This window comes from Dromaius novaehollandiae, chromosome 9 (genome assembly GCF_036370855.1).
Source record: "Dromaius novaehollandiae isolate bDroNov1 chromosome 9, bDroNov1.hap1, whole genome shotgun sequence".
Lineage (NCBI taxonomy): Eukaryota > Metazoa > Chordata > Aves > Casuariiformes > Dromaiidae > Dromaius > Dromaius novaehollandiae.
In genome coordinates this window covers 27,997,955-28,025,190 of record NC_088106.1, presented here as the reverse complement: position 1 = coordinate 28,025,190, position 27,236 = coordinate 27,997,955, and the positions used below count along the sequence as shown (strand labels likewise).

Below are 27,236 nucleotides of genomic sequence, written 5' to 3'. Positions count from 1 at the left end.
CCTTCCAAATGTGAACCAAACAAGTGCTTCTGGAGCCTGCTCAGTCTAAGACACCTCTGGTCTGAGCAGAATGGCAAATAATTTGAAGCCTTACAATGAGAATTTATCTCAAAAGTGAATATTTGACTGTTGTTCACTCAGAGCACACACTTGTATTTTATGAAACAAGAACAAAACAAGGAATGTTTTAAAAACTGGTGCCTGAAGTTAAGCTCCTAATAAGTGATGTGATTTTAAGATGCACTGATCCTAAAGTAGCTTCAGTGAGGTTTTTAAGCACGTACCTCGCAAACTAGTTTTAACCGCCAATTCTTGCAAATGTTGACTGGTATATCCACTTACTGCCATGACGCTGTCAAAATCCCCAGCCTTTCCATCTGCAGCCTTCTGCCAAGCCTCTGTCCGTTAGCCCAAACCCATGTCAAACACACCACTATGCGAAGCCAAACAAAAGTTTGGTATTTTTAGTGAATGCTGAAATAAGCAATGCAAAGAAGGAATGTCAAAAATATGCTATTATTTTAGACATATTTTTAATCTGAAGCTGCCACAGAAAGCTCAGTGCATCCTAAAATTCAGCAGGGCAAGTTAGCAAAAGCAGGGAAAAAGGAAGGAAATCAAGGGACATTGAAGAATTTAGTACCAGCTGGCCTCAAGCTCTGTGCTCTGGCTATCACTTAGGTCAAGAATATAAGCTGTGGAGTCAGAATACTTAGTTCCCAAATCTGGGAAAAGAAAATTAAAAAAAACTTTACAAAAGCTAAGAATAACCATCCCTCATCATTTTCATTACTACTCTTTCCTTTGACATCTCATTAGGTGTTCATTAAAGTTCTGCTGGTGATTATGGCTGTTGCAAGAAAAAAGCACAGTCTAAATACCTAGTTTAGAGGTTAATCAAAGTTTCAAACCATTGTCTGGCCACAAGAGCACATATCCCACTTAACAAGCTGCTAAAACCCTAAGAAATTTTTTTCTGGACCACAGCAAAACAAATTACATGAAGTTACAGGAAGTGTTTTACTTTTATATAACATGATATACTTTGGCTCCCAAAGTACCCCCCCTTTTTCTTTTCTTTTCTTTTTTTTTTTTAAATAAAAACAGCCAACACAGAAGGACTATCAAGATCTTTTAGTCAGTTATCTTCCTCACTTGGAAGAATAGGTTTCAATGTGATTTTCTGGTTCAGACTACAAGAGAGGATCCTACTTTTAAAAATCCCATTGAGAGACAAGGTACCATCAGCTTTCTTCTCTATCAGACAAGTAAATTCCCTTTAAAGACACTCCTGTTGATCTTGCCAGGCAAAAAAGAAGAATGCTTTTTCAACTAGTTTTTTACTTGAAGGGACAACAAATTTACAAGAAAATTATATTCCCCTTTGTCAACCAAAAAAGCCATATAAGCTATTTTTGATAGCCACTTTACCAATACAAAACACCCCATAAATACGAGCCCACTATCATTTTAAGCCAGGGAACACTGAATAGATGAACGCTGAAGAGAGGAAAACAATTTTCTTTGGTTTTAGGACAAGTGCTGCATGAGCACCTGCTCTCAGCGATTACGAGAACAGCAGCTGGGCCAGGAGCAGCAGGGAAATAAAAGTGTATAGCCCCTAGGAAAGGATTTGCTTGCATCCATCAGTAATCCAGACAGTTAGCACGTACAACAGACCCAAGAAGAGGTATTCAGAAAGATGCCATAGAGATTGTTCTCTGCCTCTCCACCAGCAAGACTGAGCAAACTAAGCAGCAGCATGTCTACTGAAGTAACTTGGCAGAAAGTATTCTCACTTGGTGGCAGAAAGCACAGCACGTAATGTTGGCCCGGGCTACAAAGCACTACTCTTTCTATACAGAGATGAAGCTGAACAGATTGGAGAATTTTCATCTCAGGTGCAACTGACTCATTTTCAAACTACCAAAATATGAAAGGGCTGTAAGCTGAGAAAAGAGAGAGAAAAACACAAATGGGCAGAGTACCAAGAAGTAAAACAGAACAAAGATGTCAAAGTTTCATACAGTGACTAAAAAAAAAAAGTCTAATTCAGTGCTGATATTTGGGCTGATGAAAAACAAAGACAGTAAGATGAAAAATTACTTCTTTTTCTCAGTGCAAAAATGTAAGAAAGTGCAGGAACAAAATAATGGTTTGAACAGTGTTACAGACACATGACAGAGATGATACATTCCACAAAAATTTTAATCAAGCAGCAAAGGACAGCTAAGTTCAGGAGAGAAACAAATGAGGAATGTTTTATCACAGAGCCTTATTTCAAATTCTTGCACAATCAGTGCTCCTGTGTCCTCTTACTTTCCTGCCCTTTTCTACATCACCACCACATCATCTGTGGACTCAGTTCTCTTTCCTGCCACCTTTGAATTTTGAAGTCTCCCTCTTTCAGATTTAAAGGTAATACTGAATTTCCTATTTAAGTAGAAGAAAAGAAATAAAAAGATTTAGGTTTTAATCCGAAAAACAGGCCCCTTATTAAGCAACTGTTTTGCAGCATGTGGCTGTATAAACATTTAAGAGCCTCTCTGAGATACCATGCATCCCCATGTATCACTTTAAATATCACAGGCACATGAATGGATCATATAGTAAAATTTTTCACATGTGATTGTACAAAGGGGCCAGGAAAAAGACAGTGTTGAAAAACTTACCAGAGGTTTTGTGCGATAAAACCTAACAAAGAAAGGGAGAGATGTCAACAGGAAGAAATGGGATAAAACAATCCAAAGAGTAAATAACTCAGATATACCAAAATCAGGGTGGAAAATGGAGAACAGGTAAAAGATGACATGTGGTTATGAGAAACAGAAAAGCCAAGTAGCTTAACTGCCAATTTAAAGTAGGGTTCCAAGTAAAAAGTGCTAGCAACAATTGGTGGAAAATGCTGTTCAAGTCATTTACTAACATCACAAATAAATGTGAACAAAACAAGTGGTATTTGATTTAAAGTGCAGAAAATACTATTTTGTTCTTCATGCAAAAATTAGGTGTGAAACAGGCTTGCTATAACAATATATTAAGGGAGTCATCTTCACCCGCCATGGTTAGAATACAGGATACAAGAATTAAAATCTACCATACCATATTAAATAAAGATGAATTGAATGCTTCTTTGAATTCTATGCTTCTTGAAATGATTGCAAGTCAGATTTATTCCACTAATGACTTCAAAGGAATTAAAAATATCAGAAAAGATACATACTTTGTAACACGGACTTAAGTGTGTTGTTTCCCTCCAGGATACATTCTATGACTGAATCCATATGTGAACCTAGACGGGTACGTGCATGCAGTAGCAGGTTATAAACTCCAAAATAAGCACAAAAAAATGATGTTGAGGTTTGCAAGGATGTATCATAACAGCATATTGCAACTATACCTCTATATTAAGTACATATTCTCATGAATTGAGTGCATCTTTCCCAGATTGAAAAAAAAGGTTGATTAGAACAGAAAGATTTTCTTCCTAGAAGTAGAAAAAACTTTCAATTAAAATGCCACATCTAAACCTAGAGCAAACATCTCCTGGATGTCACTGCAAACTCCTCCATGTAAGCACCTGAAACACTGTCTAACTTTCAAAATGAGAATTTACCACTTAAAGGATATTCAGAAATTTTGTTAGTCAAAAAGAATATGCTCTCAAGAAAAAAAAGTTAATCTTAAATACTTTTTGAACATTAGGAAGTTCTGAATTATCATTAAAAAGCTGGTAGGAAATGCAATATCATTACTATTCTACTGTAATTAGATCTACAGTAATCCTATAGAATATATTAAGTCATATGACATGGACAAAAGAGGGAATTAAAGATAAAGAATGTCCATCTATCCATAAGTGCATCCATGGGGGAAAAAAGAACAATTCAGACAATTTTCTCAGCAATGCTGAGAAAAACGATGCTCTATTTTTCTGAAACATTGACCTTGCCTGTATTGCAACAGAGAAGGTGAATTGGAAGACCAGCGCAGAAGCCATAATATTAATACTAGAGATTTTAGTTATACCCTGTTCTAGAAATAAAAACTGAAAATATAAACAACTTACCTACAGGACACAATAATTTTTTACGAGCTTTGAAATAATAAGTTATAATATACCACTACAAAAAGATAACTGCTAATCCTTGATCACACAAAAGTCAATAGCAGCTGTGTAAAAAACGTGGGCTCAAACCACCAACAGAAAATTCCAACTAGCCTAATCACTTAAAAATGAGGCAAAACAGTACAAGCGTTTACTGCATGGATGCGATTAAGAAAGAAGCTCTTTCCTAAGAAATCTTTAGGTTTCTTTCAATCCTTTCTGTAGCAATCTTAAAAGTTTTTAATCTTATACAAAAAAATGTAGAAGGGAATGTAAAATATCCTTCCAGTCTCAGAAATATACAAACCAGTACATATAATGAACTACAGAAAAGGATCCAAGATAGAAGCTAAAAGGAAGTACATTTGGAAAAATGACATATGCCCACAAATTAGCAGGAAGAACAAGGCAGGTTATGACCATAAATAATGAAGGAAAAGTTACCATGAATAAAAGGTTGCTATCCTGACCCTCAAATGGCACTGATCTATGCTCTTCAAATAAAGTGCAGAAATAGCTCACTAAGTTGAGGAAGGGAAAATTGCTGTATTTCTCCTTTAGGAAACAGGACTTCAGAAAGTCAGGGACTGTGGGAGAGGCAGTGAAGTATCATCCCCACTTCTCCAGACAAATCTCCATACATAGTCCCACTCTAACACTAAAAAAAAGTAGGCACCAAAAAAAAAAAAAAAAAGATTTGTCACAGAAGAAAAGGGCATCACTTCTGTTTTAGAAAATGCTATATAAGAGCATGCCTTTGCTACAGAAGTAATCACTGAAGAAACTGAAAAAGAAAAGAATTTTGTTGGCAAAATGATGCAAGGTAACAATTCTGCCATATTTGACATTTTAATCTTTAATATTTTTGTTAATACAGCAACCCTGTATTCGGGACCATCAAAGAGCATTTTTAACCTTAAAAAGTTAACAAAAAAAGGAAGCTTTAGAAGTTATAATCCCATGTCAACGCTTTATTTTCAGTGCAAGTTAAAATACAGTTATTGCTTTGGTACACAGAATACACCTTCATTAGACTAGTCTCTCGCTTTGGAATACACATTCCCCTGTGAATTACCTGCTGCTAGAAGATGCAGCGTTACAAGTGTTAATGACTTGTGTCATGAATGTGATCAACTGCGTCACAAGCACTACATTGGAGAAAATGGTACAGCAGGCTGAGAAATATTTGCTTTTAAGAATAACAGGTTTTTCACCTACTGGAGACTGGCCTTTAATTGTTTGTACTCCATCAGCGGTACCCTAATCTCCCCACGGTGGCCCATCAAAGAGGCTGACTGTGCCTCTACCTCAACACAGCTTTTGCAGAGGAGAGAACATGAGGGGTTTAAGGTTCTGCTACATGATGTCTACAGTGAAGTGCACTATACATGACACACACATTCTACAGCAAATTAAGCAATAAAAACCATTATTTGTGCCTTCACATACAGAGAAACTCATAAAGAAGTTCTAGTAGTTTTTAAATGAAAGCTTGATTTATCTATCATACTGTTTTATGAAAAGTCTGCTGCTGCTGAGTGAATGTAGAGAAACTTGCGGGGAGGGAGGGAGGGAGGGATTTTCTGGAGGGCTATGAAATTTACCTCTTTTCACTATCAGATAATTTATTTAGATTGGTTCATACAACATCTGGCAAGTGGAACATGTTCCTTTAATCAGCAGGATTAGCAGTTGCTACTATGCAGACGTCCAATTAACAGCCACAGGCATCAAAGAGCCGTGGACTGCAATGAATTGAAAAATGAATTTTCTTTTCACTGCTTCATCCTGCCTTCTGTGCAGGAACTGCAAAGAGCAGATACGGTAGGAAAAAAAATTGTATGTCTTCTCATAGTCTCCTTGTCTAGTAAACACAACATTAATTTCTAAGGTTTTTAATATGATACTTGCCATAACATTAAATTCCTCTAATAAAAACTAAAACTTCTAAAGTTGCTCATTTTCAAATATCACTATCATATGATTTACATTAAATTCTTGCAAGATATGCTGCTCTAACAAATACTTCAGGCATTTTTCAGGAAAACATGTCTAATTCCTACTCTACTTGCATCCTGACAACTTGCAAAAAAATTTAAAACTAAACTCAAATACCAAAAGTCTATTGGAACAAAACCTATTAATTTGGTCAATAAATTATTTTGTAGAGGTTTAAAAATAACTTCTGGTATTTCTAGTAAATAATTTCTGTGGAATAAAGTGCCATTACTAGAACCTTCTTTGAATTTGAATTAAGTGCTATGGCTTGCTGGATGTTCCAGTGATGGATGCTACTTGAAAGGACAAAGCTCTGCAGGAACTTCTCAACTAATGCAACTTCATCCATTGTGCAGAACACAGATAGACTTAATTGCCAGAATTTTCACCTAGACTTGTTAGGAATAGAAATCCTCATGCTGAAGGTGTAGACTGAAACCACAGACAGCAAGTGCTCTTAGAGAGAAAGTACATTCCTTGAAGAGTTCCTTGGCACAGGAAAAAGCATGACAAAGTGGGAGAGAAGCACATTTCATGCGAAGAAGCCTCTGAGCAAGCAGGATGGTTTTTTCCTCACAAGGAAGTAGTAGTTACATCTCTAGAATAATGGCCTGCAGGAAAGCACCTGCTATTTAAAGCTTCTGCCGTAATTTTTTTTTTTTTTTTTTTTAAAGAATTTCTGTGTTCATGTTATTCAAGTTAAACACTAGCATTCGAATTTCTGATTCCATTTTTATAAAAGCCTGGTCTGAAATTGTGAGCAAAGCTAACATATGCTACAGAAATAACAAACGTAATATGCTTGTGTAGATGATAGGAATCATGATTTTTTCTGCATTCCTTTGTCTGGAAACAAAGGAGATTCTCAATAAGCTGGGAATGGTGCGACAGACAAAGAACCTACCTTTGCCCAAAAATCTCCAGACTACAACTGCAGAGTACAAATCAATTTAATGTAAAAAAAGAAGAAAACAGAAGTAGGCTGAGTGACTTTGCTTTTTACATTCCTATCCTCAATACCATATTCCTACTTGTGACCCTCTGGAGAACGAGGACTTCCAAATGGAGAACTGCGATCTACAGAAATGCATATTCAGCAACATTATCAGTATTCCTAATTACTAGATTTAGTAAACTTGGCAAGAAAATAATGATTTTGAGAATGTGCCTATCGCCAGAGAGAGAACCTTACATGTTTATTTTAAGTAGTAGCGTGGAGTTCCTGCTAAGGAAGCAACATGTTTTTGTAGCTGTGATGGTTTGAGAACATAGAGAAACATCTGTAGGGAAAAGATGACATCTTATTATCCAACTCTATCAGCTGATCTAGAATAGGCAAGTTTTTGAGTTCTTAAGACAGGCTGGTGTGGCTCTTTTGACCTTTTCCTCTAGATATATCAGCAGATCTAATTAAAAGCATTAATTCTCCTCATGAATCCTCAATAAATAAGAAAGAGCAGAAGGCAGGCCTTAAGAAAATGCAGTTGCTCTTGCCAGGCACAGAAAGCAAGCAGTAACAACACTGCAACACATACCGAGCAGCAGATCTAGTCAATCTTCAGAAAACAAAGCAGAGACATCTTGCTAAAAATTTTAGACTTTCCACTATGCTATAAACAAGTACATCTGATAAGTGTTCAGGCAGTATTTTCTATGCATCATTGTTCCTTGGTACTCATTACTTACAATTTAGAAAGGGGGATTATGCCCACAGATTTGAAATGAATTGTTATTCCCTTCTAAACTCATGTGTAGAAGACTACAAGGATCCTTTTACTTCATCCAGATAACGTTCCAAATTTAATTTCTTTGGATTTCTGTTACTGCTTCAAAAACATGGAAGTTTTGAGAAAAAAATGGAAATACTAGAACAAATCTGGCTTGGATTTCTGAATGCTTAAAGTAGGATGTTTTAAGACAAAGCAACATTTTGTCTTTTGTTAACTTTAAGATAATTTGCAGTCTCAAAACTACATTTAATATTGTACAGTCTTCTATTATTCCAGAACATGAAAACATTAAATATTTTATTTTAGACATAAAGGTCAGTCAGGACCTGGGATAGTGTTTTTAACTGTTCATGTACACACCTATGTTGACCAGCTTTTGTTCTAAAGAAAAAATATTTTGTAATATCCATTTCATCTAGACATAAAGAATGCTGTTCGCAAACAGGCTAAGCCTACTTCTGGTTCCTCTGGAGAATTTAAAAACAGTCTAGAAAAATGCATATGCACGAACAGTAATGACAAAGCAGGGGGACAGCCTAGGCTGGTTCAGCCTAAGGAGTAAGGCAGTATCTAAGTTACTTCTTCCTTTTTTTCTTTTAAAGCAAACATTACCAGTCAATTTTAACTGTGCATATGCTTTGAGGCTTTATAACAATGCATGCACAATATATTTCAGGACCGTGTGATTTGGAAACAGGCAAGGAAGCAGTAAACTAGTATCAAGCCAATAAAATGTGCTGCCGGGTACCATCACAAAGGCTGGATACCCGTAAAGATTGGGGAAAAAAACCCATAAATACATATATATTTTTACCTTATCGTTACTATATGATCAAATGGAGCATCAAAGATCCAGACAGCTTTCTATCACATCTTCCATCTTATTTACTGCAAATTTTCATTGTTTGTGAGAGTACTCTAAGCAAGTACTTCAACTTCAGTAGTGTTCAAGGCAAACAATCTCTATGGAACGATCAAACATTTATCATCTTTGGAAGAAGTTCCACTAAACATTAACAAATCCTTCCAATCCAAACACAGTGTGCATTTTCTCCAATCATGCTAAAAGCGGGGAGAAAAAAGAACCAAACTAAAAAATAATGGATTTTTGATAGTCATTTGAAGATCAGTTCCTTATGTCATATATTCAGGTGTACGGCTGAAGGTAATTAACAAATCACTGAGATTTTTCGTTCCTAAAGCAAAAAACTTCCGGCCTGAGATAGACAAATACCAAGATCTTAACATTTAAAAGATGATGATCCCACAACATGTGGCAAAAGAGGGGAACTCAATATCATAACATCATAGGATAATTCAGGTTAGAAAGGACCTCAGAGCTCTCTAGTCCAACCTCCTGCTCAAAGAGTCAGTTATAAGGTCAGACCAGCTTGTTCAGGGCTTTATTCAGTGTGGTTTTGAAAATCTCCAAGGACTAAGACTGCATGATACCTAAAATTAAGCAAAGCTCTCACACTGTTTCATTGCACCATTAAGAAAATGGCTAAAAATTGAAAATGACACCCTCCACTCCCCTGTAAGAATGGCATCTTGAATATGTTTTTTGCCGGACTACAGAAGGAGATTAGCTGTAATTTTTTTTTCTTACTAGAACTTACAAGTTCACCGTAATATTTGGTTTATCGTGGCAACATAGCTGGAACATCAAACAATAGTCTGATCTCAAACTTTTGGAAAGACTTATATTTAAAAAGGAAGTAACTTACCTGTGAAAATCATTTATATATCAACTTGTGCTACGTATCTCTATATACAAAAGGACTCAAGAAATATCTGTTTTCAAAGGAAATTTTGTTGTCATTTGAAATTCTATGCCAGTCTTGGAAAAAAATTTTCCTCATAGAAAGTTCAACAAAAAAATTTTCAGTTCTTCACTGAGCTGAAAGATATCCAGATGTTTTAATCTTTCTGTATACTGATCATTTATAAAGCTAGAAAGAACCTCAACTTTTGATGAAAAGTAGTTCTCAGTGAGTAGTAGGCCTTGTATCAAACAAAGATGCTAAGGAATTCTTGGTATGCAAATTCTCAGCATAAGAATAATAAATAGTAATCAGAGTTATGCCTTCCTGAAATTGCAGCTGCTTAGGCACAAGAGTAAGGTATGGTACCCAAAGGCATTAGAAACACTATCTTAAGACAGAAAAATAAACCAGAGCTGAATCATCCTGAAGAGGACAGAAAGAGAAGAGAACACCTATAAACAGAAGTTCAAATGTAAAATTATTTTATAAATATAAAGACTTGACTTTCCCTAACATCTTTTGGAATAACAAAAAACAGACTCAATGCTGAGCTACTTTTTTTCCCTCTCAATTCATCTTATCCTTTGTTGAGGTCTGGAATAGCTCCAGTTACACTACTAGTTTATTGAGTGTTACAAATCACTTTGTTTTTGTGGGAAAACTTTTTAAGTGATGGAAGTTAAAAACATAAGAGATTTTAATAACATTTAATATATTTTATGCTCTATCATTTTAAATAAAAAGACAAGGAAAAAAGCTACTTTGCATGTGGTAGAAAACATGCATCTGTCAGACCACACCAAAATGCTAGGTGTGCTTTTTACAAAAAGATATTATTTTTCCCAATTTTAAGCTGCCAAGACCACACATCCAAGCTTTTTCAAAGGGAAATTTTAAATTTGGTCTCTGAGATCTTGGGAACTTTGGCAGGAGCACCTTGCTCCTACTCCACTCTTTTTATACTTCCAGTTTCTCAGGCCGGGCTCTTATTTTTATAATAATTATACACTACCTTTAAAAACTAATTCTGGTGAGCAGAGATACACATCCAATTTCTATGAATAATAAGTGGCCAAAACAGGATCTTTAATAGCATTTACAAAGACTTTCTATCTCCAAAGACAATATATGCAAGGTTCTTACAATCCTTGCAGATTAAGGCCTTTTCCGGAAAATCACAGTGAAGTGATACAATCACACCTTTATGTGGCTGTAGTTATTATCCAGAACAGATCTATTTACATATCTTGACCAAAATCAATATATGCACACTTTGGCTAATATTAAGAAAATATTACATTTTTAAAAGAACACACAACTAAACTGTTTGTGCTTTAAAATTGTCGCTCACAGGCCAGAACTTGAAGGATAGCATAACATATCAAAATAATGTCCTGCAGAACTAGAGAAAACAGGTGAATCCACTCTAGGATGGAAGAAAGATTAAGTTTAATCTATGAAACTTTTAAAGATAAATATTCTTTGTAACATTGCAGTTTTGTCCTACATAGCTGTGTATCTGATCCTTAAGGCTGTGCTTCTTTGGAAGTTGAGGCACTTAACAGCCCCAGCATCCTTTAACTTTCAGAAGATAGGTTTAAAAAGTTTCCTCCATAAAATACAAACTGTGGTTTGACACTTCCAAAATGGAAGTCTGTAACACTTTGCACAATTTCCATAACTCAGCTATAGCATTATTAATCACTAAGAGAAAAATTCTAAGACTGCTACTCTACCTGCAAATACGCACACACATTTTCAACAGTAAAGATCAAAATGTCTTCACTTCAGAAGTGCTTTCTTTTCAAGAAAAAAGCCTTTATCTGTAAGTGGCAAAATTAAAAAGTGTATTTTCATTGTGAAATGAAATTCAGTTGCTTGGAAAGTTTTGGAACTCTACTTCAAATAAATTTCCATTGTGTGTTTGCACGCTTAATCTAATCAAGCACATTTTGCAGACGTGCACAGCACATATGTGCCTGCATTGAATATATTCTGAATTGAAAATATCCAGAGCTAGCTCTAGGTCTGAATAGCAGCTATTAGATATTTTAGTTTTATAGGCATTAAGTAGACAGTGTAATCAAAACAAAAACAAATATGAAGATCCATAACATTTCTTAGGGACTGATAATAGACAAGAAGTTTTTAATCAACCTTTAGAGAGAGCTTTCTCCTAGATAAAGGAAGAACAATGGCATCGTTAGCTCACTAAAATAGCACTCCATACTCATCTTCTGAATGAATGCAGAATGCGCTCCTAACTGTACTCAAAATCATAACTAAGTCTCTAGAAGTCATGACTTAGATTTAGAACGCAGAATTTGAAAGGTATTAGGGGAAGAAGTATGTATATGTAGATGAGTACGCATATTACACATTTTCCACACACACGCTTTTCATACATTACATACTGTCCTCTCGTGTCTGATCACAACAGCTCCCAAGTGCCTCATTCAACCATACGAGCACAGCCTCTTCTCGCTGCTCCAGCGATTCCCTTTGCCCTGGCTTGTCCCACCAGTGTCAGCAGGGTAAATTCTCCCAGTTTCTGCCACTTCATTCCCATCTCCTTTCTCACATTGCCACTATATTTCCTCAATCATTATATCGTCTGTCCTTATTTTATCAAGTTTTCTCACACTTACGCAGCCTACCCATTTTCTTATTTGCTATCCTTCACACTTCTAGTGATCCTTCTCTCACCTTTTTTAGGGTTCCTTGTTAACCCTTTCTCCTGGCCTGCTACATAATCCCATGTCCCCAGTTTCTCTCCGACTCTTTGACTCTATTGTCTTCCTACAAATGCAACACATGAGATGAGTAGGACAATCTTTCTCATGAGAAAGTAAGGACAAGCAGCAATGGAAGAGAGAAAGAAATACCACTTTAATTTAGGCAAAACATTTGCACACTGTCTCCCTATCTCCTAGTGTCTGGCTGTCCATATGAACCTGTTACCTTAAGCATCAGAACTGCTATGCTATTCATGTGGTAAAACTTGATGTAAAGCGTCTCGTTACCAAAACCAGAATATTACTCAGAGCTAAATATACCTATTTCGGGAAGTAATTTGAGCAAGCAGAATTGAAATGCTGCAAAAGGAAATATCTTCAAATGGTGCAAAAGGAAATATCAAATGCTTTACAAAGTCTATGCTTAGATGCACAAAACCTTTTGAATACAGTGACTAGAAGATGCGCAGAAAGCAGTCCTCTTAATCCCCACACGAAGGAAAACTGTAGTCAGACTGCAGTCAGGAAGTCTGCATGGAATGCTTCTAGGCACTGGCATGGATCTATGTTCACCAAGGATTTGTGTTTTTCGGGTTTTTTTAAAGACTTCTAAAATTTACTCAGAAATAACATACTTCTGTAGTTACATTCAAGTAGGAACTGGGATGTCAGATTGGAAGATTCCATAATGAAATGCAGTGCCCAATTCTGAGTATTTATCCACATAAGATTTTATGAAATACGACAGGTTGTTATCATTTGCACAAGACTAACTCCAGACCAGAAATGTCAGAGGCATTTTGTTTCCACTGAGAACCTCTGAGACAACAAATACTGGTGAGTAGATATACAAAAGCTTCCGTTATTAATGGATATAACCTGCATCCTTTACAACTACTCTACTTGTACTGGAAAAGGAAGACTGGTATTATCTTACTAATAGTACTTTTTTTCATTAAGACCAATATAATCTGCTTTAGATCATGTTTCTCCTCTCCACGCAATGATGAACAGGGCTTTAGGACAAAGTTCATTCCTGCATCAGTGGTTCTCAATGAAAGTGTGATCTTGATCATCTCGAACGTTATGCCCAGTGTTGTGACATAGTAAGGTCATTTCTGTACATAGCCACAACAGATAGAAGCTTTCACCACTGAAATATTTTTGCTAACAAACTGTACAGAAGGATACCTTCACCTACAGCAGGATTCATCTACCACTTGCAATTATCAAACACACAAAAAGAAGCAGATGCAAGGTTCCCTAACGAGGCTTCTGACAGAAGCATCTTCTATCCAGCAGCATTATGAGTTGGCTCTCCCTTGAAACACTGGCGCTTTTTAATATTCCAAGCTTAGCAAAATAGATTTATTAGCAAACATTAGCTTTTTTGTGTATAAAATTTGCCCCTGGACTCTATGTGACAGATTATGTCAATGTTAGCTTCAGAGTATCTCTCAGGGAGGAAAAAAATATCTAATATGAACCAATGAAATAATCTCATTCTCACTCAGTGCTTCTTCATTCTTGTCTTATGGAAAGCATTCATGGAAACATCCGGTAGAACTTTTTTTAAAGCATGGTACTTTGACTCATCTCTTATGATCTCTTTTATTCATTCTTTGAGAATACTATATATTCTTAGTTATTAATTTTTCAGGATTTTTTTTTAACATGGGATTCTAGATGAGAATCAGAATTACATAAAACTTAGGATGTTATATTTAAACCAGAATATAACTCAGAATAAAACTACAATATAAACCAAATGCTTTTAGGCATATCAGAGGTGGCCAATTCCCCAAAGCCTCTGATTTCCTGGCACTGTTTAGGGAGCAGAGCAAAATCATTTTGCAATTTTATCATGAAGCTACCCTCCCTCCCCGACACCTTTTAGTCACAGAAGCCAAGGAGCTTATGTATAGTTGATCAAAATAAGTGGGGTTTTTTGGCCAGTCCAGAACACTTCACAAATAAAAACCTGACAGAAATCAGCATAACAAGAAAGTTTCTCAACTCTTAGGTAGACTTTTTTCTGTTTCAACACAAACAGAACTACAGGTTTTAACAAAGTCCATCTCAAGTAAGATTTCCTATGTGGAAGAAGCCAAAATATTACAGCCTTGAAAGTCATGTTTAGGAATAAAATTGAGATGCTAGACCACAAGTCACCTTTTTTAGGAGCTTCACGCAGAAAGCGACTAGATTCTCCCAGTCTGATGTGCGGATTATATGCACCACTCTAACAAGAAGCAGAAAGACTGAGGCGTTCTGTGAACTCAGTATTTGAAGAATATGTATAGACATTCACATTCCAAGCTCCTAGTGCTACTTGAATCTAAGAGAAGCACAGAGAAAGGCACTGGGAAAATATATTTTGCTTGATAACTTCCACGGGTGAAGCTGGAAATCATATAGAAGATTTCAAACTCAATCTCAAAGTCACCAGAGAGGTTTTCTAATGAAATGAAAAAAGTAAAAGCTAGCAGCACAATTAACACTGTGCCAAGAACACTATGCATGCAACTCCCCAAAAGGAAGCATCAAGGCTAGCACCATGCATGCAAAAGGGCTCCTGCCTCACTGGAAAAGTGAATTGGATTGACATGAATTTCTGAGCAAGAGTCATCTGAATACTAAGTGAAGAGAAAAAGCGAACAAATTCACTATAAACATCCCAATCAGTTCCTTAGCACTGTTCGTGACTAAAATACAGGAAAAGTTTGATGCACAACCATCTTGAGTGCAATAGCACTTCAAAAACCTTAGCTGTAATTTACCCTCACTCCCCAACTTTGCTATAGCAATGAAGATTCACCAAGATCAAAGACGTGGAACATAGGTGGGCATACTAAAACCATTAACAAAAAGGGGATTTAAACAATTAAATACTAGCCATTTCAAAACAGCTTCTCTTTTTAAGTTCAAAAATTCAGAGACTTGCCTTCTTTAGAGTGACATGGTTGGTGCCAGCCAACATCAGCCAGGTCTCATCTCATCTCGGGCTTTTGCTTTGAGGAAAAGTCCTTCTAATATTCAGTCATGTAGGGATGCATCAGAATACTAAAAGACATCGGATATATCTGAAATCCTAACAGCACGAAGAAACATGCCCATACAAAAACCTAAAGATTGAAATACTACACCTGCTTACAAGAAACGTAGTATTGGTACACATACATTTCTTGAATTTGCAGGGTCTTCTTCCCCTATTGAAGCAAGGAAAAAAATCAAAAGAAAAACCTCACATAAAAAAAAGGGGAAAAAAGCTGGAAACAGCAAACATCAAGAATTTTTTCTTTTAAATTATCCAATGTGGAGTTCAATTACACATCTGGAAAAGTCAACAGTTTTAGAAGCTAAATTTCTATTGTCGCAAAGGCTAAGAATAATGTGTATTTAAAAGCAGAGGAGCAAACTGAAGTATACACATACTAGATTTCCGCCGTGTTAAATGTGTTGTAGCATGGTACAAGGACCATGACTTATTTCTGGTTCTGAGGTTCCTTTTAACCAGTGATTGCATCTCCTCTACATTAGAGCACAGAATCTGCTAGGTGACTAGGGAAGTGGACATCAAATCAACTTTGAAGAGATCCCACACCTTCACATGGAAAGGTCAGGGTATACAAACCATAAAATAGGTTTTAACACCTAAAGCACTTCATGATACTTTATTCTGTAATGAATAGCATGGAACAGAGTAGCAGGAAGAAAAAGAAAAGAAAAAAATTCAGAGTTATTTCAGTAAGACCAGCTGTTGAGGCATGTCTTTCAGAACTTGTGAGCAGATGAAAAATAGTATGATTTACCATGATTGGAGTGACTTCCAGCACATACTTATGCACGTACACATGATATTTTGTAACTGATGAGTTTTTGAACTGATCTCATGTCTGACTAGGAAATTCCAGTCAAAACAATGTTCCCAAAGATACAGGCAAAAAGACTTTCCCTTAGACTGAATCATGTATTGGTAAGAAATTACATGCTGCTATAAATTGCAAATCTTAAATCTAGACAGAGTGTAAAGAAATCATGATTGCTTTCAACTGTTCAAGTTACAATAACCAAAAGCTTTTGCCAAATATGTCATGTTGGCTAGAAAATAGTTTGGTTTACTATTCTATTTTACAACCAGAATGCAGAAAGAAGCCTTCCACCACCATCCTTAAGAAAGCCGGGAAGACTCCTCTTCCCCAAAAGATCTATTTAAACCAGGCAGTCTCCAAAGTCCTGGGAATGTACAACTAACCTAGACTTTAAAACCTTGACTATGAACCTTGCAGTCCTCCCAAACACGCATTTTTACTGCTTGGGGCGGGGGGGGAGGCGGAAACTGTTGAGAGGAAGAAGGAATAAAAGTGGAAATGACAACCTTTAAAATATATTTGTAACATCCTGAGCAATGATTTTATTTTGTGAAAAAATTAGAAATCACGTGTTTGCTAACAATCGTCTCAAAATATCTCAAGTAATATATTAACCCAGAGCCAATACCCAGAGATTCAAGTCCACCAGCTATATCACCAATTGTCTTAATTTCTGTATATAAATAAAGGGACACCAAACTTTTACTGCATATATTTTAGCAGAACTATTTCAGATGTAGCTAATGCTATTAAAAACACCAACATGAATGCTCTTACAGAAATGGGGGCCATTTACATGAGTCCTGGCATTAACTTCACTGTAATTGTTTAGACTAAAGACCTGACACTGTTTTGTTATAAGTGCCACCTATCAGAAATGCCTCTGAGTCATAGATTAATGAAATGAAAACAACATATTGCTAATCTATAGACTGCTTTCCACACCTAGTTATTTTAACGGAAACATTTATGTTTTAACAACGGTTTGATTCTTCATAGTGCATTTCAGCAAATGCACCAAAGTTGACTTGTCTCCATCTCATTAAAATGGTAACGCCACAGAAATTACACAGGCAGAAACTACTGGTGCAGATTTCTGAAGACAGCAGCTTTGCTCTAAGAGAAAAGAATGCCAACAATTGCATTGAGGGGGGGGGGGAATGGATAACTAACTATTAGATAGTTGATGCCAGTTACTTTCCCTCACCTTCAAAACCTTCCAAGATAACTTGCTTAAAGATGATTTCCCAAGAAACAAAAATTTTCATCTTTCTTACTTCTTTATGACATTAAAAAAGGGCCTGATTGTTTTGCAGGTTTACTTTAACACCAAAATATAAAAAAGTGAGGGATTAAAAAACAAAACAAAACAAAACACACACACACACACACACACACACACACACACACAACTAATACACCCTGGAAAACCACAGTAGTAGAAACAGCAGCAAAGCAACAAAAATCAGTGAAAAGCTTGGGCAGGCAAGGGACTCCAAGCCAGGTTAAAGAAAAAAGATCCAGAACTTCTGGCACTACAAAAAGCAACACAGGATGTCCTATTTTTGTTCATTTTGGCAAAAAAAGAAGCTAGAACACAGTGAGCCAGTGTGTTTCTCATGCAGCCCACATATTCATGGCTTTAACTACTGAAACTACTATTGTGGACAGCTGAAAGAATTCCAGCAAAACCTTTAAAAAAAATCCCATGTCAATTAGCCTTCCAATTTGCTTTCCCAATCATCCCTGGCAGATGCGACTAAAACTGCTCTTTTGGTACAGTTCTAAGCAAAGGGAAGTATTTCACCGTATACTGGAAATAAATTATATTAGTTCATTCCGGTGCAAAGAAAAGCATCTACAGCAAGTCTGTAGGATTTTATCCTTTTCCTATCTGCACTGTTCATGCCCGCTACCTTTAATGCTCTTTATAAAAACTGTTTTAGAAACGGTCTATAGCATTAAAGTCCTCAGGCTTGTTTTTAAATCATATTCCTAATTTGTTGCTGAAAACTCAGTAGGAATAGTGTAATATTCATGTTTTATCCCTGAGAGTTATAACTATTTTATGAACACATCTGACTGTAAATTATTAGTTTCATTTGACTTTCATAATTCAGTGTGCAAAATGTGAAGACTATTACGATGCATGAAGTAAAGTTTTGGATCTAAACCACACTGTAGAATCCTTTTAACTTCATGGCATCAATATTAACCAGAGTGGCTGAGGCACAGCTTGTAAAATCAGAAGATAAAATTATTCATTATCATGTTATTTGATCTAAACACTTCATGTGTAAAATGAAACATCTTTTTAATGAAGTTCTACTAGAATTTTAGTTCACAGACCGCTGCAGCTTTTCAGTGGCAATGGCAGGAGAATTTACCCCTTTTTAAGGCTGTGCTAAACAAGGTGTTACAGGTTACTCCTGAATATGTAAAAGCAGAATGCACATGCAGAAGTGAAAAGCTGAAGATCAGTCTCCTAAAGCCATAAGCACTAAACTCCAAACAACAAATGAAAGCCTGTATTTTTCCCACTGAGGAAGCTACTTAAGTTACCCACACAGCTCTTCTGAGCAAGTCTTCTGATCAGTTAAATAGTGCTGGGGACTCGAAGCTAAGGAAAACCAACTCAAAATGTTTTGCAGAAACATTTCCCCCCTATCCAACACTCACAAGGTTTTTTTTCTTCTTCCCCTGCTATCAGACAGCAGAAACTAGGAATAACCTGTTCTGTTCAATTTTATATAGAGATGTGAAGTTTTGACATTATTTCCAACTTGAAAGCTGAAGGGCATCATGGGTATGCCCTATAAGCAGAAGTCAAATTAATCTTTACAGAGCTATTGTGCAAAATAAAATTGTAGCTTGAGAGGTATAGACTATAAGAAATTGAAACATAATTCTATTTGAGATATATTCACAATGTTCATGTACATAAGGTAACAAAAGGATATGTGATACAAGTTCTATTCTCTGTGACCTAAATTAAATGCTTTGTTCCTTCTGCTTTATGCAGAAAGTTAAAAGGACGTAGAAGAATGGGAGCTCATTACAATCTTGACATTGGATTAAACTCTGCATGGAGGAAAACCCTTAACTTAATGGAGTAATTAGTACAGACATGGAGGAGGGAAAAGGACATGTTTTGTGCAGAATGTATTTCTTCTGTAAAGCATCAAGCAAACCAGTCCCAAATTTGAGTCCTTCCAGAATAATGGATATAAATGACATAGCCTAGAAATCTGCTTGCCAGCTCCTGCAAAGAACATATTTCTATAGTAACACCTATAAACAGCTTCTGGTAGAAAATCATCATTGCCCAGTGGAACCCAGTGTCTTTTCAGAGCAGTGGTGTTTGAAAGTACTGCATTAGTAAAACAAGAAGACAGCTTAAGAGTCAAGAGAAGCAGGGAGAGCTGTAATTCATAAAATACATAATGCAGGTCCAAGTTGGAAGCGTAACTTAAAAAAAAAAAAAAAATCCTTGGTTTGAGAAAGCACTGAATGAGCTTGCACACCTAAACAAGAAATGCCATGTTTTTATTGTACATCTTTGTTGCAGTTTATCTGCACACCTACATCCCCCACCAATCTCATAGCAGCCTTTAACGTATCTTCCTACTAAATCACACACCTTTGACATCTTCTGTAAGGAAGGAATAGCTGTCAAAAGCTAGTGTTATTACTCAATAAAGATGCAGAAAAAGAGGGAGAAAGCTCCTAAGTAGCCAGTGAAAAGGCACCAGAAGTTAGGGCGCAGATGCTGGACAGAAAACTACTGAACTGAAGATAGGATAATTCACATGTGCTATGCATGGTGTGATCAAGATTCAGTTTTCTCTACCTAAATGCTCTGCTTCTCTTAAGAGCTGAGAAACAGTTAATTAACTTGCCTCTTAATAAATCAGAATGAAAGGTACTCCCATGAAAAGAATGAAATCCTCTGCATGAAAATGTGTGTTCTGAAGCAAAAGTGGTCACAAAGATTAAGCTATGGAGAAAGTAAATGTATTTCTGATCTAGAAATAGCTGTTTCTACCAACATTAGGAGTAGAAAAATGTCCTTACATCCACCTCCACTATTTGGAGTTTACGTGGACAGTAAACAGACTAATGCCATGGTGAACTGCAGCCTGAATATAAGGCACCCGTAACAGCAGCCAAGCAAAAACTTGTTTGGAGGGTTTAAGACAGGGATGTATTACAAAAATGGAGACAAGCCGATACTTCTGTATTGTGTACACCTAGGTTTTTTTTTGTTTTTTGTTCTTTTAAAAAAAAATTTAGCCCCTCTTGAAATACCCCAATCAGTACTTTTGGTACACATACCTCGAAGAATTCTCTCCTCATGGCAACGTAGAAAGTCCCAGATTCTAACAGTGCCGTCGTCAGAGCATGTAGCAAATTTATTATCCGTGGGTGAGAAACTGTTACATGAAGACACACAGCAGGGGAAAGAAGTCAGCATTTAACAGATTATCTATGCTTCTCAGACAGGGCAAAATTATACTGTAAGGCGTTATACACTGAAGGAGGCATTTGAACATAGGGATTTAAGTGAACACTGTGCCTGCCAACTGACACTTCATCACAAGACATGAATTTAGCATAGGATTACTATTGCATTGTTCTCCCCAGTCAAATGAGGAAAAAAATCCAGAATTTTTTTCTTAGCACCTTCCTACCTATGACTGCACACGGTTGCGCCTTCTCTGCAGGATGAGAAGCAACACCAATATGACTTGGTAACTGTCACCCTAGTTTTTCATGTTTGGTAATACCATAAAAGTGACACTGTGTAGAAGCACAGGAGAACAGTTCTTAGGAAAAAACTCCTCTTCAGCCACAGGTGCTTTGCAGCAGAGAAGCAAAAATAAGGGAAAAGCTGGTCATAGGAAAAGGCTAGTTGGATTAACTGTTGGAAAAAAAGCTGTATATAAAATAAGTGTACCATTTATTGCAAAGGAATTTAGAAAAATTCCCTCCTATTACCCACCCCATCACCACCACGGAAAGAATTCTACAGACATAGCAGAAGCTTCCAGATTGAACAGCCAGTATCGCTTGACGAAAGTCACTGGAAAAGCAAGGAGTTATTTAGCCACGTGATTAGGGCCAGAACATCTCCAGCAACTGACAGGCACCCACTTCCTTTCTGGTGCAGTGAAAGACCACGAGAGAATCCCTTGAAATCCTAGATCTTTATGATCAGGAAGGGGCTTAAAATAGTAGAGGAATTCAGTGTACGGGCATGATGGACAGTAACTGAATCCAAATGTAAGCACTTCTCATATAACCAAACTCTGGCAGAAAATACTGCACCCTATCAAAGAAAAATAGTGACCTTAGTGGAAAGTGTTTTTGTGGCAGTGAACCTTTACCACCAAAGGCCAGCACCTGAACCCGAAGAAACACTGCTTTAGCTTTATTTTGGATCTGCAGCTTCTCTTCAGGCTTACTTTAAAAACATATCTTCTATTTCCATATCTTACTAAAGATTATGTGCAAGTTTGCTTTAGAAACATCTTTCATTTACATACTACTGATAGTATCACTTTAGATTCCATTTTCAATATAAAATAGACATTTGCACAACTGAGGCATAAACACTGAACCAAGAGAATGTCCTACAGTCTTCTTTTCAATGGTCTGCTTACAGTTTCAAACTTGAAGAACCCATTCATTATTAACGTTAGACTTCTGTATGTGGCAATCTGCGTGGGTATTTAGTATTACTGGAAGTCTTGGCTTCACCAAGCCAAGCAGTTCTTCACTTTATTTAGCGTTTTATTATTTTGTGAGAACTATGCAGGTGTTTTATTTCTGAAGGCTTTATATTTTATTCAGTTAGATTATTAAAGACTGAATTCTTTATTTGGAATGAAATTGTTGTCTTACACAGTGCGTATAAAAAGGAATAACTGATACACATCGTCACCATATAAAAATGAAAAGAATACCAGTGCAAAATGCGGCAGACAAATACATCTCTAACATATTGCAGAGGCGGATACTGGGACAATACTAATTCAGAAAGGTGCCAGCAAAACGGTGAGAATGTGGAAACAAAAGAAAATATTGTGTTTATGTGGTGCAGGAAGTTTCCCAGAATCTGACAGAACCCATGCATTTCTGCACCCAGAATACACTTAGAGAACAGTCTAATCATGGCAATAGGTACTACAGAAAATGGTATATTGTGTATAAACCTGGCCTCTCTAATCGCCTCCTTATGTGCCTGGAACATCTTGACGTTGTTCATGTTGGACTGCCAGTATTTCACATATCCCCCGTGGTCTGCTGTCAGCATCCACATATCATTGTGTGACCAAGTCATAGCCCTTACAGGGCTGTCGTGAGCCTGTGAAGTTAGAAACAGAACTTCTAGCAAACATGTTCAAATACTATCTGACCCACACGAACACAAAAGTCAGAAAAGTTCCTACTTAACGGCTGTAACAAAGAAATGAATACAATGATGATCTACTTAGATTTGAGAAGTTCTTGTAGAAAAAAGCCATTTTCTTACTCTGTATAGAACTGTCTTCTAAATAAAAGACTAGTATTTGCACTTTGGTTCCCAACTGTTTTTTTTATTATTAAGTTTATATTCATAGTATGTCCTTGAAAACAGTTAGTATAGTATATGGAGATGGAATGAGAAGCATTAAATGAATTGCCTAGAGCCGCAATATGACATAGGGTCAGAGCAGATTAAAAAATAAAAAAGCTGCTCAGGCTCCCATTACTGCACTTAGACCACAGACCAACAACAAGCAGATGAAGATGTATGCCTAAAACATGCTCTGTGACCACAAGAAAATAAGTGGAAACTTTGCCGGATGAATTTACCTGTAATATCGTTTCAAAATTGAAAGTCAGTCCATTCCACAAGGTGAATTCTCCACTAGATGCCCCAGTAACCAAGCGCCTCCCTTCAGGAGTCCACTGCAAAAGAAAAATTTAATTAAACTGCAAGAAGGTAATACCCAAATATTTCTTCATAATCCTCTAAGTAAATCATAAGCTTCTTCCAGGGAATCTGCAGAACAGATATTTATTAAATGATTTTCTAGTGGATGTAAAAAGGGGGGTGGGGGAGCCATAACCTTGCCAGACAGCTTTTGACTTTTGTAACACTGGGACAAACCAAGCTCACTATAAAAGCAATTAAAAAAAATCTAGTCACCTAGAATAAATAGCTTATTGGCATCGATACATTTCTAACATATAATAGCAAGACTAAACACAATACTGTAGACATGATGGAAAAGAGATGCTACAAGAGTCAAACAGCACATAGTGAATAGCCTCTTTTCTGCAAGTTCAAACATATTAGCAGAAAAACATTCTGAAAGTTTTTGATTAAAATGTGGGAAATGCAACTGTTTTGTACTCGGACCTTACGGTTTTTCTAAAACCCTTCCCAAAAAGACAGGCAGAGAGTCTACACATTCCACGTGATACTTTTATTTGGAAGCAGCTTTTACTGATATCATATTGTTTCTTTCTTCAGTTAAGCATAATATTATTTTAATTTAAATTAAGACAATGCAACTAAGCAAACCAACACAATACTCACCCTGACAACAAATACGGGGCATTTTACTTTATTAGTAGACGTCCGAACAAATTTTGTTGTTACAGCATTCATAGGGTTGTTCAACATTCCTATAGGTGGGACCAACTACAAAAGAAGAAACAACAGGTTTAGTAGCAGTATTTTTAACCAGAAGCTGCAAGAAAAACATACCCTCTGAACACCTATTTCTGGAAAGGCAAGTTTTTAATTTGCAGAGATATATTACCAGGAATTATTCCATAGAAGTGTTCAAAAGCCTACATGATTTACCATCTCAAACATTCAAAACCAGCATCTTCAAGTGCAACTAACCTATTAAGATTTAGCAAGCTGAGTGCATTATTAGAGTTTTTAAGTCCAAAAATTAACAGCCTATCTCATTTCAAGCTCTTTTAAGGGACAGACTCCAACAGAACAAGAGAACATAAGGCGAAGACATTCTTCGTATCTTTGAGACCTCTTGTGGACAAAAAGAGAACTTCAGCTGACAGGCAGACTCCTTCCCATTTCTGGACAAAGTTTTATCCACAGAACTTCATCCACAAGTAAAAAGGTTTTACTTACATCATTGTAATATCCTGCATCAGGCTGGATTGCTCGCATATCTCGCTGGTCTCTCTGCCATACTCTATTCTGGAAAGAAGAAAACAACTCCTGGTTCATACCATGACTATATATCATTGTTCTCGAAAAAACAGAAAATGGGAACATGTTAACAGCCTGTTTGGAAAATCCCAGATACACTCCACAGATTTTAGAATAAACTCAGTTAAAAGCTTTTGGTCTCAGGAAACCAGCAGAATTTCTACAGAGTAAACAGAAGACTAAAGAATTTTTAAAGTCTTAGACAAACTCATAAGAATAAAACCACTAATTTAAAATTGCTGCATAAGAATATGAGAGGAGCAGTCCTATGTAACAAGCCACATTACAATAACAAAGACAACTGGTACTTTGCTGCCAAGGCCAGTAGGTACTATACAAGAAGCATATTCAACCATTTCAAAAGCTTTACTTTCAGGCTGTTTACCCCATTAGGAGCTGTTTTGATGAACTCTAAAAATCCCACCTGCTAACATTAGCTAGAAAGCAACCTTCTATGGTTGAAGCATCAAGTAAAGATAACAATGCATTCAAACATAGACAACCAAGGGATAAAATTACCCTCAATATGCTAAATTTTCTATAATGTTAAACACCACCTTTTTAAAAACATTTGACATGACTAGTAGCTTGTCTAAATTCAGGATGAAATCTGTCTTAGCTTCATGCCAAATCTATTTTAGCTTCATGCTGTACATTTTACCAACTTGTATTTTGTTCCTATCAGAAATATAAGCTGAAATTTTAGAGAAAACACTTCTGGCATGCAGTACTTCAGTTTGCTGGAATTTCTTATGCCAAGAGTGATTAACAGATAAACCATTATTCTCATTTTTGTAGGACCACATCAAACCAGCTCAAAGGTATAGCAGTGGGGAATGAAGTTGAATTCTGATGGATCTTATTTTTTTTGTAAGTGTTCAAAATCTGGGGGTAGGGGTATGGGGTTGACTGTTTGGGGTTTTTTTTTTTTTTTTGTTAAGTAAACAGTTTTGAGGTTACTTATTTCTGCCAAAGTAAAAAAGGCCCTGAACTACTAAAATTATTTTTAAAGCACGTCTATTACTACTGCTAGAATCTTATTTGGGCATTCCTAAAATACAAGAATGTTTTAAATGTTCAGTGTTTAAACAGATGCTAGAAGATTATTTTAAATTTAAAATAAAGAAAAACTAAGTGGTTAACATCTACAAACTACAATCATGCACTGGCCACAGCAGATTTAAATCAGCTCATCATGCCTTTGCAGTGTTGCTGTTGAGATTCCAACAATTCCTGTATCTGCAGATTTGTATTCTATTTCTGAGCTAACAGCCAGCACTTGGTACAGTGCATCTTGATCATAAAAATCACATTATGGAATTAGTAGCACCCTCTAATCAAGAAAGCTAAATAAGCTTTTCTCCTAGAAACATTTCTTCAAAAAAGCTTCATTAAGGTTGTTCTCTAGCTATTAATTGTGCAGAAAGGGATTTTCAAAGACCACCACAGTGCAACTTTCAGTGTTATTTAGTAAAAGGATGAGACAAATTTTATGGCGCCCTAGTTTTGGAGGGGAAGCAGGAATAGTTTGTTTTCCATTTTGGTTATTTCCTATTACAAAACAAAAATAAGAAAAATTACATTATTTACATTGGGTTTATATATCCATTTGGAAGTCAGAATCCATACAAGACACTCCACTGCTCACACAGTCCAGAATTCCAAGACAGACAGACATTAACGTAAAAATCAGTGTTTGCAGTGCAACTACAAGATCAGTTGTGTGCATATGCAGTTTTACTTGGAAGCACCAAATACCAGGCTATACCCAATTTACAAGCATTTGGCGCTTTTTTGAAAACGCAGTAGCAGATTTCCCAATATTCCAAACTTCCCTGTGCAAGTGTGAAAAGGAGAATGCCAAATTTCAGGAGAGAAAAGTTATTCAAACACAAAATGTTATCTTACCTCCAAATATTTAATTACAGAGGGATTGTAATCTATGGTTTTTCGGTTCACGGCTTTTCTCATCCGCTTTCCATCGAAAGTAAGCTGTTGCATTGCTTGCTGCTGTGCAAAATCAGGTCTTTTGTAGAACAACTGCCGAGGCGCCTGGTGCTGGAACCTCGGCATGTGGAAAAAACGGGGCGGGGAGCCAATTTCTGTGGCCATGGCTATCCTGTTCCTGAAAGGCTGCAAGAAGTTAAATACTAGGTTACTATGCAATAATAATAAAGAGCCCATATTAATATCACCATTAACTTATATCTACAGGAATAAAAGAAACTGCTTCCAAATACAGTAAACAGCCCATTATGAAGTCAGATTTGCAGACTTCTCTTAATTTTTCTTCCCCTTTTATCTATCCTTGAGTTGAAGTGGTTAACTGTGTTCAGTAGCAAGAGAAATTTGGCTTTCAAATACATCACCCTAATATTCGCATTACCATCCCTAAAGTGAAACTGCATCGGGGAAAAAAAATAAATGCCCTCAATAAAAATAGTATAAGAAAAGCCAAGAAACATAAGTCCCTTCAAAAGAATATTTTAGATTCAATATACAATAGGAGACACCACATACATATCACTTGCAAATTAAGCCATAATTAGGTACCACAGCTCACCTACACCAACACACCAGCACATTTTCAAAAATGCAATTAACAAGGAAAAAACACTTAAGGGCTGCCCCAAAACCTTATTCTGGTACCTGAAAATAAAGTTATGTTTCCTTTACAGAAGTATAACAAACATTTTACAGATCATGTTCTGCCTTCAGGTATACCTGCAACTCTATTACTGTGTTAAAAGTAAATAAGATTTTAAGAAAGATTACATACTCTTCATGATTTTAT

At 36.4% G+C, this 27,236-nt stretch overlaps 1 protein-coding gene across 1 annotated transcript in view; it reads right to left on the bottom strand.

Annotated features, from left to right (window-relative positions):
• The window catches only part of WDR33 (WD repeat domain 33), a 71,063-nt gene that overhangs the window by 27,250 nt on the left and 16,577 nt on the right, over positions 1 to 27,236 (bottom strand). Inside the window, exons 2-7 of the mRNA XM_026109598.2 lie at positions 26,351 to 26,575; positions 24,362 to 24,430; positions 23,798 to 23,902; positions 23,068 to 23,163; positions 22,425 to 22,576; positions 20,545 to 20,642 (exon numbers count right to left, since the gene is read on the bottom strand). Coding sequence (XP_025965383.1) covers positions 20,545 to 20,642; positions 22,425 to 22,576; positions 23,068 to 23,163; positions 23,798 to 23,902; positions 24,362 to 24,430; positions 26,351 to 26,554 — 724 coding nt within the window. The 5' untranslated portion in view covers positions 26,555 to 26,575. The remainder of the gene's footprint in view (positions 1 to 20,544; positions 20,643 to 22,424; positions 22,577 to 23,067; positions 23,164 to 23,797; positions 23,903 to 24,361; positions 24,431 to 26,350; positions 26,576 to 27,236) is intronic.